The 20,602-nt window shown below is 45.0% G+C and overlaps 1 protein-coding gene across 1 annotated transcript; it reads right to left on the bottom strand.

The window, feature by feature from the left end:
* Window positions 1-3,691: 3,691 nt before the first annotated feature.
* Window positions 3,692-7,354, bottom strand: LOC124705790 (membrane steroid-binding protein 1-like). Its single transcript, XM_047237485.1, has 2 exons — window positions 6,963-7,354; window positions 3,692-4,268 (listed from the first exon to the last, which is right to left on the bottom strand). Exons 1-2 carry the CDS (start codon window positions 7,268-7,270, stop codon window positions 3,908-3,910), a joined length of 669 nt encoding a protein of 222 aa, XP_047093441.1. The 5' UTR covers window positions 7,271-7,354; the 3' UTR covers window positions 3,692-3,907.
* Window positions 7,355-20,602: the final 13,248 nt, after the last annotated feature.

Raw genomic sequence — 20,602 nt, 5'->3', positions numbered from 1 at the left:
AAGCGAACAGAAAGAAAATAAAAATACAGTAACAATTTTTAAGCCTACTACTAGAAAAAAAAAAATCTAAGCAAAACAAAACTACGATATGGAAGACTGTAAACTTGCTGAAGCTTGGTTAGCTTATCTCGTCAGTTTGCGGTTCCTCCGTGCCGTAGCTTTCTTAATTATCTGATTATCAGATTAGAGTATTAGAGGCGCCAAGCGAGTATATAGCATACCACTACCTCTCGGCGCTCTTATACTGCTCCTCCGCCTAGGCGAGGTGAGACTAATCCAAAGCATAGCACATTTTTTTTAACAGAAGATCGTAGCCCTTCCTTAAATTAATAAGGTTGTTGCCGGCACACTGATACAAATAGCTGAAAATCAGCTAACAAGAAACGAAAACAACAAACACAGAAAGAAAATGAAGAGCGGCTTGAGCTTCATGACCATTGTCTAGCCTTGCAGTCCGGTTGTAGAGAAAGCGAAGTTGGTGAAGAAAAACGCTATTGAGAGCTCGCACCATCATCAACCTCCAGAGGCCAAGCAACACCCCAGCGCCATCCGTTTCCACCTCCGAAAGAAAGCTCCCTGCTTTCTTGCCCTGGATCGGAGGGCGCCGCACCTGTCCGGAGGTGAGCACGAATGGGCAATGGAAGTCTGCCGCCAGGGAGGAAAACTCCGAGCACTCGCCGCGCCACGCCGCCACCCACAAACATCACCCCCGCTCGCAGCACCAGTCACCACACCGGACCAAGCTGTCGGGAGGAGACACCGAAGATGCAGCTAACCACCGATGTGCACGTCCACACACCCTGCTATCTCAAGGCGGTGCCTCCAACAAGGGAACGGTGCCAGAACGCCGCCGCCCAAACCGAAGCTTTGGGCTTTCACCCGGGATAGGTAGGTCAAGTAGGGGGGAATATACCTCGATGTCGCCTTCAAGGAGGAGAACGGCGTCGGCAGCGTCGTCGACGTCGTGGCCGCCACCGTCGGCCAAGGGTTTCCCCCGATCCATCCACCTCTGGCCACCACACCCACCATCCACCAGAACAAGATCTGAGCCCGGGGAGGTGGACCGAGCAACCATAGGGAGGAGCAGTCACCTTCAGATCTGGAGCCCGAGGCCCAACGGGGAGATCTTCGCACCACGCCTGGGGAGGCCCATTTTCCCAGCGGCGAGCCCATAGTCGCCTTCTGACGCTCACTCACCGCGTGCATAGTGACGGTGCAGTCGCCGGGAAGGGCAACCGTCGGAGTGGCCTCGATGCATTGAATCGCCGTAACGGTCTGTGAAGTGGTCTGGGAGGCCAAACGCCTCATCGGGAACGGTCGAAGTGGCCTCGATGCGAGAACCGCCGTAATGGAGCATGAACTTCGCGGAAGAGCAACCGCCGCTCTCTTCATCGATAGACCTACATATACGGTTTTCGACGGCCGACGCCATTCATCTCTTCTCTCCTCACCATCCTCTGCCACCATGAGCGATCTCTCTTGGCCATCGAACACCGACAGCGAGGAGAAGCCGCCTGGATGGCGCCATTGGTGGGATCGAGCTGCATCGTCCAGCAGCGACGATTCCCCGCCGCTGGCCAGCGAGGAGGAATGGGATGACAACAAGGAGGAGGACGAGGAGGCCGAGGAGCAGGCCGAGGAGGAGGTTGAGGAGGAGGAGGAAGATGCTGAGGACGCGGCGGCCCGGGCGAAGGCACAGCCGACGAGCACCTTCGACGACAAGGATGACTCAACTTCCTCTGACACGTCGAAGGACACCGGCTCGTCGCCATGACGATGAGGTGAGGCCATCTAGGAAGAAGAAGTAGTTTAAGTTTGTTTTAAAGTTTTTATATGTAATTTTTATGTTTATTCGAAGTTTTATATATAATTTGTCTATGTTTGATGAGGCGCGAACTAGAGAACGCCGAATTCGTGCAAATAAGCGGCCCGATCTTTCACGGTACCTGATAGAGAAAGCAGTAGCAAAAGTAGAACTTCGGATCAAAGAAGCCGAAGGAGAAAAGTCGCAGATAGATTGATACGATCAACCACACACGCGCAGCAAAACAAATCCTCACATCAAGGATCATAGAAACTCATGGCTTTGGTGTCTCCCGACTAGAGACTTTTCTGTGTTCATATTAAATCGCGCAACAAAAACTGATCCCACAGGCTCGGTCTAACAACCGACTAGAAGCAAACCTACCTTTCTTAAATCCTAAAACGCTCTCACGGTATTATTCTTTCTAAGGTAACTAACTAGCACTTGCCTAATTTAAGGAGCCGTTCCCCATGGATCACGTAATCTTCAAGAAGAGAAGATAGAACTAGTACTCTTAGACAGTACGTGAATGAATATTCCGACTAGCAATTCTGTAACTCACGAACGGTTGAGCTCCATGGAATATTCATCGATCCAATTATGATGAACTCGCATGGCGTTCTAAACGTTGGTGTTACTTTCTCTGCTGGAATCAGCTGGACAGGCATATCGCCATTTGGAATACTTGATGCCTTATTATTTTCTATCTTGCATCCAAAGTACCTTGGCGTAGCGACTTGTTTCTGTTGAATTGATGGGGCAGGTCCAAGTATACTCGTATCATCATGCGGTGCTAATTTAGACTGAGAAATAGCAACCACGGCCCTAATGGCCGCATCATCCTTGCACCACTTAGTTTGTTTAAAGCTTTCGTTCGACGAGGGTATTGCCGTAGAATTACAAATTTCCCCCAAACGCACGCGTGTCGTATATCGGGAAGATGAGAGTATTGCCATAGAACCCAAGCCTTTGTCGCCGACAGGTCGGGGCCACCAGACGGTTCCCGCACTTTTCTCTCGTCCGGAGTCTCCGAGCGCTCCCCGGGGACCCGGGGATGGCCTGGGTTCAACGAACGGATGAAAAGCCTAATCCAGGGGAAAACGAGAAGCCGGGGCCACGACTATGCCATTTTCGTCCATCCGGATTAAAAAAAGACATCCTAGGAGGCGTTCCGGGGGAGACGACTGGAGATACTCTGCTGCGTCGCTAGGCGATGTGGGACTAAACAAGAGCATAGCACATTAGCGTGTACTGTCAGGTTGATTAAGGAGCAAGTCTATCCTAAGTTCCTAACACAGCTGGTCAACCAGCTTAGACTACTCACAATGGGAGTATCATAGCTAGTATCATGCACTACATGCATGCAAAAAGCTGATGTGTCACATCAATTAATGATGAAAGAGATGATAGTGGTATCATAGGTAGATACTGTATCATAGCACGTAGAACAAGGAAAATTAATGCCAAACAAATCTTGCACACACTTTTGTATTGAGATGCTACAAATCATTAAATACATGTAACATATGATACTACTATATGATACTATGCATTGTGAACATAGTATTATACACTAGTATCATATGCATGATACTACTATAAGATACTCCCCATTGTGACTAGTCTTAGAGGATGCATGTAATTTTTCCCTTTCTAGAAGTACACACCAGAGCAGTCAACAGTCCATAGCTTAACCCTACTGCCTTGGTACCTGTGTTCTGGATGTAAGAACATATTCTCACATTATTATAACACATGGTAATCAGGACCGGTGGGAATGGGCAGATCATGTAAAACTGGATGGCTGGCAAAACTGATTGTTTTACCTACTGACTGGAGGAAGGATTTGCAAGTACATATAAGAAAGTGCAAGATGCTAGGCATAGATACTTTAAGGAGCAGTTATATTGTTCAGCCCAAAGTTCGATATCAATAGACGCCTTCACAAAGGGGACACACCCCGCTACCCCAGTAATATCCAGCACTGCAGTAAAGACCAACAATGACATCGCACCAGCACTATCCCCAGGTCCAATGCGCAGGTACAAATTACATACCGAGATTACACAGATTTATTGCATGTCCAAGGAGTACGGGACTTGTCTAGCTTTCTTTCGCGCCTGCTACGTCAGTTGTGGCTTCCTTCTCTGTTGCCACCTCCTCAGGGCTAGCCTCCCTCGGCTTGTCTTCGGTTGCAGGTGCCTTCTCGGGCTCTGCCTCAGCGGTGGTGGTTTCGGTTGTTTCGGGTGCATCTTCCGCAGGAGCTGCCTTCTTGATGGTACCGACCTTCACATACTTGCTCATGAACTTGTATTCCCAATCTTGCAGAGCGTCCATCTCGAATGGCCCGAGGCCTGTGAGGTCACCGTTCAGGTCCTGGGGCTCAAAGGACATCTTGGCTAGAGCTCTGCTGGCATCTTTGCCAGCGAATAGGGCGTAAGGTCCACCTGGCCCATAGAACATTCTGCATAGACACAATAAATGTGAAGATTATTAATACAAGCAATCTTCATAGCACATTCCCAGTAAAACTGGCGGGAGAATCATGCAACATAACTCCTCACGCAAAAAGTATCGTTGGGAAAGTGCACGCATAATGTTAGTTAGGGAATCACCGTCTGTTACTGTCAAGTTTGTGTTAGGTGGATCCCACTGAGATCTCTCTCCCCAAGCTATTTCTAGCCCACTCCTTAGAACATGTGTGTTAAGAAGCAGCAGCATAAATTTCGTTACACGTGTGGTTCAAAAATCATATGGCTTAATGCAAGCTCTAGGCATGCATCTCTTGCTGGTCCCTCAGCCACTGTGACAACTTCTTTCATCCTGGGCTGCCCCCGTCCAAGGCATGGAGCCCAACATGATGGGAACCCCTCTTAGATCCCACGATAAAGATGCTCTTGATGCTTTGATCGATATATTGTTATACTAATGTCCCCCTCTCCCCACAAGATATGTGTGCTTCACCAGCAACTACAACTTGCATAACAAGGATAAAGAGATGCCACATATCTTACTGCATTATTGAACCTAACCATAAAAATAACACATAAAATACGCAAAGACCAAGAATAACTTAACACAATTCTTCCAGTTGTTTTAAGCATTGAGTACCTAACGCCTACAGAAACAGCACTTGCTTCCTTTTCACCTCCGTGGACACATCCATGGATTCAGAACTCTATAGTCTGCATGCATTTGGACAATGAACTTTTATGTTTAACTACCCCTAACCCTAGTTGTTAACATGCAATTCAATTTGAAGAACAGAAGCGGGATCTCTTTCTGTGACCCAACTTCCTTCTCACATAGTCACATGCAACTCTCCTGGTAACTCCCCTCACATAAGTTTGCACCCCCATTGTTCCATTCAAAATCAGAATCAAATGCAACTCTTTGGGTAACTGACCTCAAAAGTGATATTGTATTAATCAACAGCTCAAAACCAAAGCAATATGACACAATTTACAATAAAGATGTGATTAAACGACCATAAGCTCCCGCACCAGATCAATAGTTTTCAGTTTCATGATTATAAACATGAACCTTCATACCAAATTAATCCAAAACATCCTGCCATCCGACATTCTTTTGAAGATAGTACTACTAGATTAAACAACCATAAGCTCCAGCACCAGATCGATAGTTCGTTTCATGATTATAAACGTGAACCTTGATATTAAATTAATCCAAAACATCCTACCATCTGGCAATTCTTTTAAAGATAGTACTAGCATTTTTCTTCGATGCGAAATAGACACTCATCAAACAAAGAATCATGATATAATAATCTTAATTAACTATTACACAATTGACATCAATAATTCAGCACAGCAGCAACCATACAACTATTGCTCCTTTTGGTTTGTTTCTTTGCAGAATGACCCCATCAACCCCAGCTGTTGACGCTGCTCTCGCCTCGGTCGTCTCCCCTCAAGCCGTCCACACAAACCAAAAGAAGTTACTCAATAGCTGTCCTCGTTCCAGGCATCCACCGATGGCCTACCAGTCCAGTCAGCCACGCAGTATGACCAGCGTTGGGAGAGCCTCGTGAACCGAAAAAATCAACCCTAACTCAATCGTGTGCCGCCTCACTAAAGAAAAGACCTAACCAATTTGTCGGACTCTGCTTAATTTTGTCGCTTCTCTGGATCTCTGAACAGTTTGTGTCCTCTAGATTTGGTAACTGATTTATTGCCAATTAGCGCCCTGTTCTTCCAAGTTTGCCAGTCAAACCGTCCACACAAACCAAAAGAAGTAACTCAATAGTTGTCCTCGTTCCAGGCATCCACCAATGCCTACCAGTCCAGTCAGCCACGCAGTATGGCCAGCATTGGAAGAGCCTCATGAACCGAAAAACCTAGCCCTAACTAAATTGTGCACCGCCTCACTAAAGGAAAACTCAACCAGTTTGTCGTATTCTGCTGATTTTTGTCGCTTCTCCGGACTTCTAACCGGTTTGTGACGGAATTTTTGTGTTCTCAATTTGGTAACTGATTTATTGCTAACTAGCGCCCAGTTCTGCCGAGTTTGCCAATCAACCCATCCACACAAACCAAAAGAAGCAACTCAATAGTTGTCCTTGTTCCAGGAATCCACCAATAATGGCCTACTGGTCCAGTCAGCCGCGCCGATGTTGGGAGAGCACCGTGAACTGAAAGACCGAACTCTAACTCATTGTGCACCGCCTCACAAAAGTGAAGACCTAACAAATTAATCATATTCTGCTTAATTTTGTCGCTTCTCCGGATTACTAACCAGTTTGTGTCAAGTTTTTTGCGTTCTCTCGATTTGGTAATTGATTTATCACCAATTAGCGCTCTGTTCTTCCTAGTTTGCTAACACTGGACCCCTTACTTATTCGGGAGTGGCAGCGTCGGAATTCCCCTGAAAATAGTCCACCCCAATAAGCATAAAATAAAATTCTGCAAGCCACGCCTCTGTTGACCCTATTCCACGGTGAAGCAGCAAATAGGATGACACGCGCAACAGATTCACAGTCAAACAAGTAGTAATAAGCCAGTCAACTGGCGTACTAAACAACACCCAAAAGAAATCATAGGCGATTCTGAACTGCAGAACATATACGATCAAGCAAGCACGTCCGACAATCGGAGCATAAGAGCAACTACTACGTTTCGTTGGATCAAGGGGGGTATACCTGCTCTGCGTGACGTCATAGATCTGGCCCTTGATGGCCATGAGGAGGGGCTTCTTGGGGTCTGACCCGTCGTACTGCCTGAGGTCCTCCTCCTCAACCTCGCCGAGCTGCACGGGCGGCGGGAGCGGCTCCGCTTCGGGCTCCTCGCGCGGCCGCTGCCGGGGCGGGGGCGGCGGGGCGAAGATCCCCGACACGACGTGGTAGAGCGCGGCGGCGACCGCCACGGCCGTGAAGAAGGCCGCCGGGGACAGCCCCGTGTACGCCACGATCGCCTGCTTCAGCGTCTCCCAGAGCTCCGCCACCGCCATCGCAGCTTGCTGCCTGCTATCACGACTGGGGTTTGGGAGGGTGAGGGGTAGTCTGGTCTTTTCGCGGATTTCGATCTCGAGAGGAAGAGGCCGAGGTGTGGCCGTGTGGGGAAATATCTCCGAGTTTATAGGGAGAGGCAGGGAAGGGTTAGGTGTGGGTGAGAATCTGACGGTGGGCCCAGAAGTCAGCGACGGTGGCGGAGATCTCAAGGGAATTTTCCAGTTCATACGCGCGTCGGAGTCCGGGCTCGGCGATGAGTAGGATTCGAATCCGCTACGTTCAAGTTCCTGCTACTGCTAGTGCTAGTGATGATGCATAAGTGCATAGGGATCCGGCAATATTGTTTCATCTAGGCCATAGTATAGTAATTTATTTTAGATGGTCATAGCACCGTAACTATTGGTGACTATATGTTGATTTCATGATTTGGTTGCTGGTTTTGAAAAAATCTGATGTGTTTTTAGCCGACTACTCTATTTTCTTGATTGACTAACTAGGTTAGTCATCAAACAAAACAAAAGGAACAGCAAGAATCTTCCTCTAGCTCCTCAATTTACCTCTTGGTATTTCTCCTAGACTGCGATGAGAAAAAAATCGTATGACCGAATTTTCACAAACTCAATAGCATTGAACGTTTTAAAGATTCATCTATCTAGTCCCTCACTTATTTCATCGTGAATCATGTGCTTATTCTTGTCTCCATTGCCAGCAGTATTCCTCATCCCGCACATTTACCTTTTGAAAAAGGTGGAGCCCAAATTAGCTCATGCAGGCCACCGTAGGGTAGGCTTGGGATTCATCCAATTTTCGCAAATAGCCTCCTTGTCGCCATAAGAAATACTGCCTTGGTCCAAAATTGTGGTGTAAAACCTTCCCCCTTGCACATGTCTCGGATCAAAATTAAAATTCATCCATTCTTTTCTTGACATGATCAAGCAATTCGGAAATCTAAACCATATTGACACCACGCTAGGTGAATTGTCATCAATGCCTCCCAAAAAAAGCGATCAGGGAGCATGTGTGGCAATGCGGAAAATAACATCAGCCATCGATGACAATGTAAACTCAAGATATTGTCACCTTCACGCTTCAAACCATTTTCGAAAAAAGGTAATATGAAACATTGAACACCACTTTGATGGCCATTTCTCCGAGTAGAAAACCGAATTTCCAATATTGATAGTACGGGAAAGAACTGAGGTCTTCAAAGCTATACCAATTGAGCTACCCTAGCCATTTATGGAATATGGATTACCCAGTTTTATTCATGGCTCAAACTTTATTGGAATTTGTCAAGTAACAAGGGAGACTCGAAACTTGGACCCGCTCTCCAATTATTACGGCCAACGAGTTGAAAGCTCTAGTATAAAGAGAGAACATATTATTTTTTTGCCAAAAAAAGGAAAACTCCTAAACTTTGAATGCTTTCAAGCCATTTAACCTTGAAAACTGTCCATTCAAACCTATTGCGCGCCAAGGTCCACACTAAGAGGCTTAAACCTCTCATTTCCTTTGCTATCTTCAAAAATGTCCAATCAAAGACATCGCCAATGAGTTGATACGCCTAGAATCTCTTCGTCAAATCCTCAATTATGTGGCTTGCCAAATCATTTCGGCACTTGGATTAGATACATCTTGAACACTAGAAAAAGTTACATCCCTTTACATGGAGCTCATGGTCCTTCCCATGTAAATTTTTTTAGACAAGTAGACCATTTGTCACCATGCCTTTTCATAATTGTCATCGATATTCTTAAGCAGCTAATCAAGAAGGTGTTTAACAAGAGTCCCCTCTAGCACCATATCCATCGTGAGATGTCCAATATTATGCTTTTGTATGTATACAACACATTTACTTTTCCCAGTGCCCCCACCCCCATCAACCACTCATATGTAATCCATTCTCGACAACTTTTTCATGGTCATTGGTCTCATCATCAACTTATCTGAAACAACGACCTCCATTCCTCTCCACGTTACAAATGGTTTTGCCTCCTACATGGTCGCTTCTCTTGAAAGGCCAAATCCGCCCAAACATAACTTAGACTTCCTCTATCACCATATAAACTACCTGCCGCAACATTTCAACATCTAATCGGAATAACCGATCTCTACCCTGTTGGCTAGGGGTAACCATCCTCTCCAAGGTGTGGAATTTTCCCCTCCTCTTTGTGGTTCTTGGCACATTTTCCCCACTTAGCTCATGTCCCCCTTCCTCTTCCCAATATTCACTGTCCAAAAAAATTGACAGGCGGAGAAGAGCCCTTTAATTTCTAGAGTGGAGAGGACACTTGATTGGGAGCTCAATTCCTAGTCGCATGGGAAAATGTTTGCAACCCTAAGAATAGTGATGGGTTGGCCAAAAAACATCGATACTAAAACCTTTTTCCTTTTATTGAAATCATCCTAGCTTTAAATTCCTGCATTCAGTCACTTGCAAAAATTGGTTGACCCACTTAGGATATAATTTCTAAAGTATCTCTGTTCTTAGATAAATCAATCAATGTCAAGTAGACAATGGTAGATCCACTTGCATTGGCACAACGGCCGGGTGTCTTCTACCTGAACTTCCAAGAGTGTTTTTCGTACCTTATACCTCCGCCACATAAATCAAGATGGCCTTGTCCATGAGATTCTTTTGGATGGGTCAATTTAGCATGATACCTTACCTTGGCTCGACCATTTTTTAAGAAATTCCCTTCACCGTCGACCCCTGGTCAATTTTATTTTTTGAACAAGACCTTTGGTCAATTGATTCTCACTTAATTGTTTTATCGAGATCACAGGCAAATTTATGGTATATTAAAAGAATTAGGTCTTTTAGGAACATGGCCAATTTATGGGTTTTTTCCGAAATGGAAGCATAGCCCTAGCCTCTACATTCAAAGAATGCACACAATTTTTCTTTATTAGATTATTCGTAAAGGCTTACAAGGGAGATACAAATATCAACTCAAAGCCACCTTTGTAGCGACAACCCGCTATACGTACAAGAGTGATGAAGGGGGTGACCATACCCTGACAATACACCAACGCACATCATCTAAAACCCAATGCCTTTCCAAGCCGCTCATTGACGGGTGAGAAGCACAACCAGTCAAGCAGCAGCGCACGCCATTGCACACGACGCAGAAATCGCTACCACCGTCTTTCTCGAACCCATCTCCAAGAGGAATCTCCGCGTTGACCTATCTAGGCCTGCCATTGACGCCACCATGGCGCCAGACGACACCACCATCATGTGCGCGTCCATCACATTGCGTCCGTCTTCGAGACACCACTGCACCATGCCGCCGAGACTCGACGACGCCGACGCAGCAAAAGCATACCGCTCCACCTCAGCATCACCACCATCTGTTGTCTGCTCCAAAAACGATGCCCCCAACAGGTAGAACGGTGTTGAGAGCCGCTATCGTCCGATCTGGGAGACCCGGAGCTAGGGTTTCCCCCGGAGCAGCCTAGGCGAAAAGAACGCAGATTGAAGAGACAATGCCTTCAACAAGGTAACGACGAACAGGCGCCGCCATCGTCCGCCATGACCAAAGTCGGAGCCGGCTTTCACCGGCAGCCACGTCTCGTTGTCAGGAACTAGACGACAGATCACGAGATCCGCCGAAGCTAGCCACAAAACTACCCAATCTCCTCCGGCGAAAGAGAAGACCACCACTATCGTGCCTAGAGTAGATGCTCGAGGTGCCCTCGTGAAGCGGAAGGAACACAAATGAGGACCGCCCGCTGCTACCCGCAGGAGCCCGCCCATCCCTTCCTCCTGAGCCCCATGGGGCCCGATTGGACTGAACAGCGTTGTCGCTGCATCTTGCGGCTGTCGAACCTGCTGTGTCCGCCGTCCCCTCGCTACACCGACGCCATGAGAAGAGGCGACGAGCGCCGTCATCCCCTCAACTCGGCGCCTGGAGGGAAGTCCGCCGCCGCCACCACACCGCCCGGGCTTTGCCCAGCGATGCTCCCGACGGCGGCAGTAGGGAGAACGCAGGAGGGTGAGGGGCGCCCCGACGGCGGCGCGGCGCCACCGCGCAGGGGTGGTTTAGGGTTGGGAGGGGTGGGGGAGGGGCGGCTTATGGTGAGTAGGTCAAAGCCTTAGACTCCTCATGTGAGATTTACTGTGGGACACGGGGCAACATAAACGACATTTTTTTTGAAGATGAACCATTATATATTACGCAAGCAAGCCGCCTCATTAAAAACCTTCCAGTCTCCTTCGGTACCCTGATAAGGAAAAGAGTGCGTGAAAAACTTGCTGCACCAAAATTACAGAATGGTTACATCAAGATAGGAAAAGGCCTAACAAGCAAAAGGTCTAGACCACCCAATGCGCCTACAATCATCTATAACTAAATCCATCAAAGAACCAGGAATAGAGTCCCGAATAACACCGGAATCACCCTTTTTTCCCAGCTGCGCCAAAGCACGGTCCACCTTACGAATAGAAATAGACTGGTAAATCTTCAGAAGCTCCTGTCCTTCCGAGTAAAGACTCCAACAAGATGACATATCCCTCGTGTTACTCTGAAGGGTGTTAACTGTACGTAGACAATCAGATTCCATGATTGCATGAGGAGCTTGGAGGTTGATAAGGTGTTTTAAACCCACCAGACATGCCAAGACTTCAGCTTCCTCCGCACTTGCGCACCAGGTGATAAGGGGTGGCCCGATCTTCTCAGTAAGCAACGGTGGTGATGACGATCACGGGGTGATAGCAACGGAGGTAACTCCATGAAGTGGATGATAACTTGTATGACGCAACGAGATCTCTCGATTGGTCCCTGTCGCCAATGCAACAGCTCTCAACCCTGCAAGATATTCGCAACTCCACACACTTGCGCACGTAGCCGCCGACCACGAAGAGGTAAGTTGCAATCTACTAATTCCCAATGGAACAACAGATCACACAAGACTTTCAGATCTACACCAAATCAAGCAATATGGTGTAGGGATTCAATATTTTTGCAGAGCAAACAACTAAGAACTAGGGTTTATCTTCAACGTGGTCTAAAGCAACTTTGGGGGCGTCCTGGGCACTTATATAGGGGTTCAGGACGACCTCAGGTCGAAAAAGTATGAAAATAACCGACCCAGAATATATCTGGTCGAGGCAGACTCGGAGTCGGTTGGTCTGGAGGCCGGTCGACCGGGTCTGGGACCGGGCCAGCCGGTTCAAACCGGGCCTAGCAACGGGTGGTGACCGAGCGATGGTGCAGGGCTGACTGGACATCGCCCCGGTTGGCACAAGTCAGAAATCCGGTTGAAACCGGATGGATCCGGCGTGGGGACCGGTCGGACCGGCTCTAGGACCGGGCGGCCCGGCGGTACGGCCGGTTGACCGGTCCTGGCGCCGGCTGGAACATCGCCTCCTCTCGCGCATGTCTCCAGCTCCTCCCTCGCGCGTCTATGGGATGTCTTCATGTCCAGCTCCATGTCCAGCTTCACGTCCATCTTCTGGTCCAGCTGCTCCTCTCCTCCTCGTGCGATGCTTGGTTCCTCTTCATACCTGATCATACATAAGTAATACGACTTAGGCAGTATAAAGTTCTCATCGATCAAAGTATCATTTAGGAACAAGTTCACCTATTGTTTAAGTAGCTTCGCACGAGCTCGTGTCATTGGTCCAATCCTGACTTCATTGGACTTCAGCTTCACAGCAGGATCATCTTCTTGTAATGACGGAGGTAGTAGTGAGGTAGGGATGTCCTCATCATCTCCCCCCCTTCAAAAGGCGTCGACCTCGACGCTCCAAGGTCTTCTCCATCATATGGTGTCAAATCAGCAACATTGAAAGAATTACTGACACCAAACTCATCAACTGGAAGATCTATCAAGTATGCATTATCATTGATCTTGGCAAGCACTTTGTAAGGACCAGCACCACGAGGAAGCAACTTGGACTTCCGCAGCTTCGGGAACCTATCCTTGCGAAAATGTACCCAGACCATATCACCAGGCTTGAACAATATCTCCTTGCGCTTCTTGTTCATCCTTGCAGCTTAACTCTTGCCTTTCTTCTCTATCAACTCTTTAGTCTTCACATGAATTTTTCTCACAAAATCTGCCCTCTTGGATGCCTCTCATGTATGGGTAGAGGTAACAAATCAAGCGGAGTAATGGGTTTGAAACCATACACCACCTCAAAAGGACACAGCTCTGTGGTAGAATGTACCGCCCTGTAATAAGCAAACTCCACTTGCGGCAAACACTCTTCCCACTCCTTCAGGTTTTTCTTGATCATGGATCTCAACAGTTGTGACAATGTTCTATTCACCACTTCAGTTTGACCATCAGTTTGGGGATGACAAGTAGTGCTGAAAAGCAGCTTCGTCCCCGGCTTTCTCCACAAGCATCTTCCGAAGTAGCTCATAAACTTCACGTCACGATCGAAAACAATAGTCTTCGGGACTCCATGTAAACGTACAATCTCCCTGAAAAACAGGTTAGCAATATGCGACGCATCGTCGCTCTTGTAGCAGGCAATAAAGTGTGACATCTTAGAAAATCTATCCACTACCACAAATATAGAATCATGGCCTCTCTTAGTACGCGGCAAACCCAACAAAAAATCCATACTAATATCCTCCCAAGGTGTAGAAGGTGCCGGTAAAGGAGTATACAAACCGTGAGGCTTCAGCTTGGACTTGGACTTGTGTTGCAAGTAATGCACCTCTTCACATACCTGTCCACGTCCCGCCCCATCTTTGGCCAATAAAAGTGGTCAGCTAGCATGAGTAGCGTCTTCTCGCGCCCAAAGTGACCCATCAAACCTCCAGCATGTGATTCATGCAATAAGAGCAAATGCACAGACGATTCTGGAACACATAGTTTGTTAGCTCTAAACAAGAACCCATCATGTATGTGATATTTTTCCCATGCTTTACCAAGATCACATAAGCGATATGGTTCAGCAAAATCATGATCAGTGGCATACAAATCACATAGTATCTCTAAACCAGGAATTTTAACATCAAGTTGAGTTAATAACATATTCTTCCTAGATAGAGCATCAACAACAATATTATCTTTTCCCTTCTTATGCTTAATAATGTATGGAAAAGACTCAATGAACTCAACCCACTTAGCTAGATGCTTATGCAAAGTAGATTGGGCTTTCAGATATTTTAAGGCTTCATGATCAGAATGTATGATAAATTCTTTTGGCCACAAATAATGTTGCCAAACCTCAAGAAATCTAATTAAAGCATACAATTCTTTATCATATATAGGATAGTTCAACTTAGCACCAGAAAGTTTCTTAGAAAAATATGCAATTGGGCGACCCTCTTGCATCAACACACCACCAATTCCAATACCACTAGCATCACATTCAATCTCAAATTGCTTATTGAAATCAGGAAGTGCAAGCAACGGTGCAGAAGTTAACAATCATTTCAGTGTTCATCAAATGCATGATCTTGGGCTGCGCCCCACTCAAAAACAACACCCTTTTTTAGTCAAGTCATTCAAAGGTGCAGCAATAGTACTAAAGTTGGCACAAATCTTCTATAAAACCCAGCTAGACCATGAAAACTTCTTACTTGACTCACATTCATGGGAGTAGGCCAATTTTGAATAGCTTCAATTTTAGACACATCTACTTCTACTCCATGCTTAGAGACAACGTAACCCAGAAATATAACCTTATCTTTGCAAAATGTGCACTTCTCAAGATTACCATAGAGTTTATATCACGCAACACTTGCAAAACATGTCGAATATGTATAGTATGATCAGATTCATTGCGGCTGTAGATTAATATGTCATCAAAATACACAACCACAAACTTGCCAATAAATTCACGCAAAACATGGTTCGGTCAGTCTCATGAAAGTGCTAGGTGCATTAGTTAAACCAAAAGGCATTACTAACCACTCATATAAACCAAATTTTGTTTTAAAGGCCGTTTTCCATGCATCCCCTTCTTTCATCATAAGATTAAGTTTCAGCGGTTGCTTTCAACTTGTAACATGTATATCTCATGGATATTGTCAATGCAAAGCAATATAACAAATGCAATATGCAAATATGTAAGAATCAATGCACAGTTCACACAAGTGTTTGCTTCTTGAGATGGAGAGAAATAGGTGAACTGACTCAACATTGAAAGTAAAAGAATGGTCCTCCATAGAGGAAAAGCATCGATTGCTATATTTGTGCTAGAGCTTTGATTTTGAAAACATGAAACAATTTTGTCAACGGTAGTAATAAAGCATATGCATCATGTAAATTATATCTTATAAGTTGCAAGCCTCATGCATAGTGTACCAATAGTGTTCGCACCTTGTCCTAATTAGCTTGGGTTAACACCGATCATCATTGCATAACATATGTTTCAACCAAGTGTCACAAAGGGGTACCTCTATGCCGCTTCGTACAAGGGTCTAAGGAGAAAGTTCGCATTGGATTTCTCGCTTTTGATCATTCTTCAACTTAGACACCCATACCGGGACAACATAGACAACAGATAATGGACTCCTCTTTTAATGCTTAGCATTCAACAACAGTTAATATTCTCATAAGAGATTGAGGTTTTATGTCCAAACTGAAACTTCCACCATGATTCATGGCTTTAGTTAGCAGCCCAATGTTCTTCTCTAACAATATGCATACTCAAACCATTTGATTGTGAAAACCGCCCTTACTTCAGACAAGACAAACATGCATAGCAACTCACATGAAATTCAACAATGAGTTGATGGCGTTCCCAGAAAACATGGTTATCGCACAACAAGCAACTTAATAAGAGATAAAGTGCATAATTACATATTCAATACCACAATAGTTTTTAAGCTATTTGTCCCATGAGCTATATATTGCAAAGGTGAATGATGGAATTTTAAAGGTAGCACTCAAGCAATTTACTTTGGAATGGCGGGAAAATACCATGTAGTATAGGTAGGTATGGTGGACACAAATGGCATAGTGGTTGGCTCAAGTATTTTGGATGCATGAGAAGTATTCCCTCTCGATACAAGGTTTAGGCTAGCAAGGTTTATTTGAAACAAACACAAGGATGAACGGTACAGCAAAACTCACATAAAAGACATATTGTAAGCATTATAGGACTCTACACCGTCTTCCTTGTTGTTCAAACTCAAAACTAGAAATTATCTAGACCTTAGAGAAACCAAATATGCAAACCAAATTTTAGCATGCTCTATGTATTTCTTCATTAATAGGTGCAAAGCATATGATGCAAGAGCTTAAACATGAGCACAACAATTGCCAAGTATCACATTACCCAAGACATTTATAGCAATTACTACATGTATCATTTTCCAATTCCAACCATATAACAATTTAACGAAGAGGAAACTTCGCCATGAATATTATGAGCTAAGAACACATGTGTTCATATGAACCAACGGAGCGTGTCTCTCTCCCACACAAGCATGATGTAATCCAATTTATTCAAACAAAAACAAAAACAAAAGCACACGAGACGCTCCAAGTAAAGCACATAAGATGTGGCCGAATAAAAATGTAGTTTCGGGGAGGAACTCGATAATTTGTCGATGAAGAAGGGGATGCCTTGGGCATCCCCAAGCTTAGACGCTTGAGTCTTCTTGATATATGCAGGGGTGAACCACCGGGTGCATCCCCAAGCTTAGAGCTTTCACTCTCCTTGATCGTAGTATATCATCCTCCTCTCTTGACCCTTGAAAACTTCCTCCACACCAAACTCGAAACAACTCATTAGAGGGTTAGTGGACAATAAAAATTCACATGTTCAGAGGTGACACAATCATTCTTAACACTTCTGGACATTGCATAAAGCTACTGGACATTAATGGATCAAAGAAATTCATCCAACATAGCAAAAGAGGCAATGCGAAATAAAAGGCAGAATCTGTCAAAACAGAACGAGTCCGTAAAGATGGATTTTATTAGGCCACCAGACTTGCTCAAACGAAAATGCTCAAATTGAATGAAAGTTGCGTACATATCCGAGGATCACTCACGTAAATTGGCATAATTTTCTGAGTTACCTACAGAGAATTAGACCCAGATTCGTGACGAGCAAAGAAATCTGTTTCTACGCGAGTAATCCAAATCTAGTACTTACTTTACTATCAAAGACTTTACTTGGCACAACAAAACACAAAACTAAGATAAGGAGAGGTTGCTACAGTAGTAAACAACTTCCAAGACACAAATATAAAACAAAGTACTGTAGCAAAATAACACATGGGTTATCTCCCAAGAAGTTCTTTCTTTTAGCCGTTAAGATGGGCTCAAGCAGTTTTAATGATGCACTCGCAAGAAATAGTAGTTGAAGCAAAAGAGAGCATCAAGAGGCAAATTCAAAACACATTTAAGTCTAACATGCTTCCTATGCATAGGAATCTTGTAAATAAACAAGTTCATGAAGAGCAAAGTAACAAGCATAGGAAGATAAAACAAGTGTAGCTTCAAAAATTTCAGACACATAGAGAGGCATTTTAGTAACATGAAAATTTCTACAACCATATTTTCCTCTCTCATAATAATATCCAGTAGCAACATGAGCAAACTCAACAATATAACTATCACATAAAGCATTCTTATCATGAGTCTCATGCATAAAATAATTACTCTCCACATAGGCATAGTCAATTTTATTAGTTGTAGTGGGAGCAAATTCAACAAAGTAGCTATCATTATTATTCTCATCAAGTGTAGGAGGCATACTATAATCACAACAAAATTTACTCTCCATAGTAGGTGGCACCAAAAGACCACTATCATTATAATCATCATAAATAGGAGGCAAAGTATCATCAAAGAAAATTTTCTCCTCAGTGCTTGGGGGACTAAAAATATCATGAAAACCAGCTTCCCCAAGCTTAGAACTTTCTACATTATTATCAACAATGGTGTTCAAAGCGTTCATACTAATATTACTACCAGCATGCAAATAAGATTCCATAGGTTTTTTAATTTTCGCATCAAACAATCCATGTTTTAAATGAGGAAACAGAATAAGAAGCTCACTCTTGTACATTATGCCAAACTAGTGTAAACAAGAAACAACAAGATGCAATTGCAGGATCTAAAGGAAATAGCTTTGAGCACACACACAACGGCGCCGGAAAAATACTTTACCCGGGACCGTAGTATGAGTGCCTTTTACCTTTCCTCCCGGCAACGGCGCCGGAAAAGTGCTTGATGTCTACGTTCCCCCTCCTTTCCTGTAGACAGTTGTTGGGCCTCCAAGAGCGAGAGGTTTGTAGAACAGCGAGCAAGTTTCCCTTAAGTGGATACCCAAGGTTTATCGAACTCGGGAGGAAGAGGTCAAAGATATCCCTCTCATGCAACCCCGCAACCACAAAGCAAGAAGTCTCTTGTGTCCCCAACACACCTAATAGGTGCACTAGTTCGACGAAGAGATAGTGAAATACAGTGTGGTATAAATAAGTATGAGCAGGTAGCAACGGTGCCGAAAAAGTGCTTGCCGGCGTGTAGTTGATGGTGGTAATATTGCAGCGAGTAGTAACACGGTAAAAAACAAGAAACGAGCGAGTAGTAACTCAGCAGTATTTAGGAACAAGGCCAAGGGATTAGACTTTCACTAGTGGACACTCTCAACATTGATCACATAACAGAATAGATAAATGCATACTCTACACTTTTGTTGGATGATGAACACATTGCGTAGGATTACACGAACCCTCAATGCCGGAGTTAACAAGCTCCACAATAATGCTCATGTTTTAGTAACCTTTAGTGTAAGATAGATCAACGAGACTAAACCAAGTACTAGCATAGCATGCACACCTGTCACCTTCATGCATATGTAGGAGGAATAGATCACATCAATATTATCATAGCAATAGTTAACTTCGCAATCTTCAAGAGATCATGATCATAGCATAAACCAAGTACTAACACGGTGCACGCACTGTCACCTTTGCACACGTGTAGGAGGAATAAAACTACTTTAATAATACATTACTAGAGTAGCACATAGATAAATTGTGATACAAACTCATATGAATCTCAATGAGATCATTGTATTGAAGTACATGGAAGAGAGATGAACCACATAGCTACCGGTACAGCCCCGAGCCTCGATGGAGAACTACTCCTCCTCATGGGAGCAAGCAGCGGTGATGAAGATGGCGGTGGAGATGGCAGCGGTGTCGATGGAGATGGCAGCGGTGTCGATGGAGAAGCCTTCCGGGGGCACTTCCCCGCTCCGGCAGGGTGCCGGAACAGAGACTTCTGTCCCCCGAATTGGAGTTTCGCGGTGTGGCGGCGCCCCTGGAGTCTTTCTGGAGTTTCGTCAATTGGTATAGGGTTTTCTGATCCAGGGGCTTTTTATAGGCGGAGAGGCGGCGCAGGAAGGTCGAGGGGGGCCCACACCCTAGGGGGGCGCCCCCTTGGCCGCGCCGGGGTAGGGTTTGGTGGCCCCGCCTCCCTTCTCGCGCGGTTCTCGTGTGTTCGGAGGCTTCCGGGTAAAATAGGAACTTTGGCGTTGATTTCGTCCGATTCCGAGAATATTTCGTTACTAGGATTTCGAAACCAAAAACAAGCAGAAAACGAGAACTGGCACTTCGGCATCTTGTTAATAGGTTAGTTCCAGAAAATGCACGAATATGACATAAAGTGTGCATATAACATGTAGATAACATCAATAATGTGGCATGGAACACAAGAAATTATCGATACGTCGGAGACGTATCAGGGTTCGTTCTATATGGAGCCCTATTAGGCAGCGAAGCTCCGGGAATCAAGTCAATTTGATGCTCAATACCTCGCAATGGTGGTAGTCCAGCGGGTACCTCCTCCGAAAACACGTCGCCGAATTCCTGCAAAACATTAGAAACACCAAAAGGAAAAGGGGTCATGTCGTTAGAAACCAAAATCGTACCCCTGTACAAAAGCACAAGAGGCATGGCCGTAGGATCCTCACTAAATTCTCTCATGTCTTCTTTGGTGGCTAATGAAACTAAGGAATTCACTCTCTCACTTTTCGTTATATCACTCACAATATTACAATTCTCTCGTCTATCTAAAGGTGCATCCTCCAAGTGTACTTCAACTTTCTGACGAGATTCATTGACAATCTGTTGTGGTGACATAGGCTGTAAGTTGATTTTCTTGCCCTTGTACTCCAAGTGATATGTATTGGCACAGCCATTGTGTTGCACAGAACGGTGATGTCTACGGGTGCTTCTATTCTTGTAGACAGTGTTGGGCCTCCAAGAGCAGAGGTTTGTAGAACAGCAGCAAGTTTCCCTTAAGTGGATCATCCAAGGTTTATCGAACTCAGGGAGGAAGAGGTCAAAGATATCCCTCTCAACCAACCCTGCAATTACGATATAAGAAGTCTCATGTGTCCC

This window comes from Lolium rigidum, chromosome 4 (assembly GCF_022539505.1).
Source record: "Lolium rigidum isolate FL_2022 chromosome 4, APGP_CSIRO_Lrig_0.1, whole genome shotgun sequence".
NCBI lineage: Eukaryota > Viridiplantae > Streptophyta > Magnoliopsida > Poales > Poaceae > Lolium > Lolium rigidum.
This window is presented reverse-complemented; position numbering and strand designations above follow the sequence as displayed.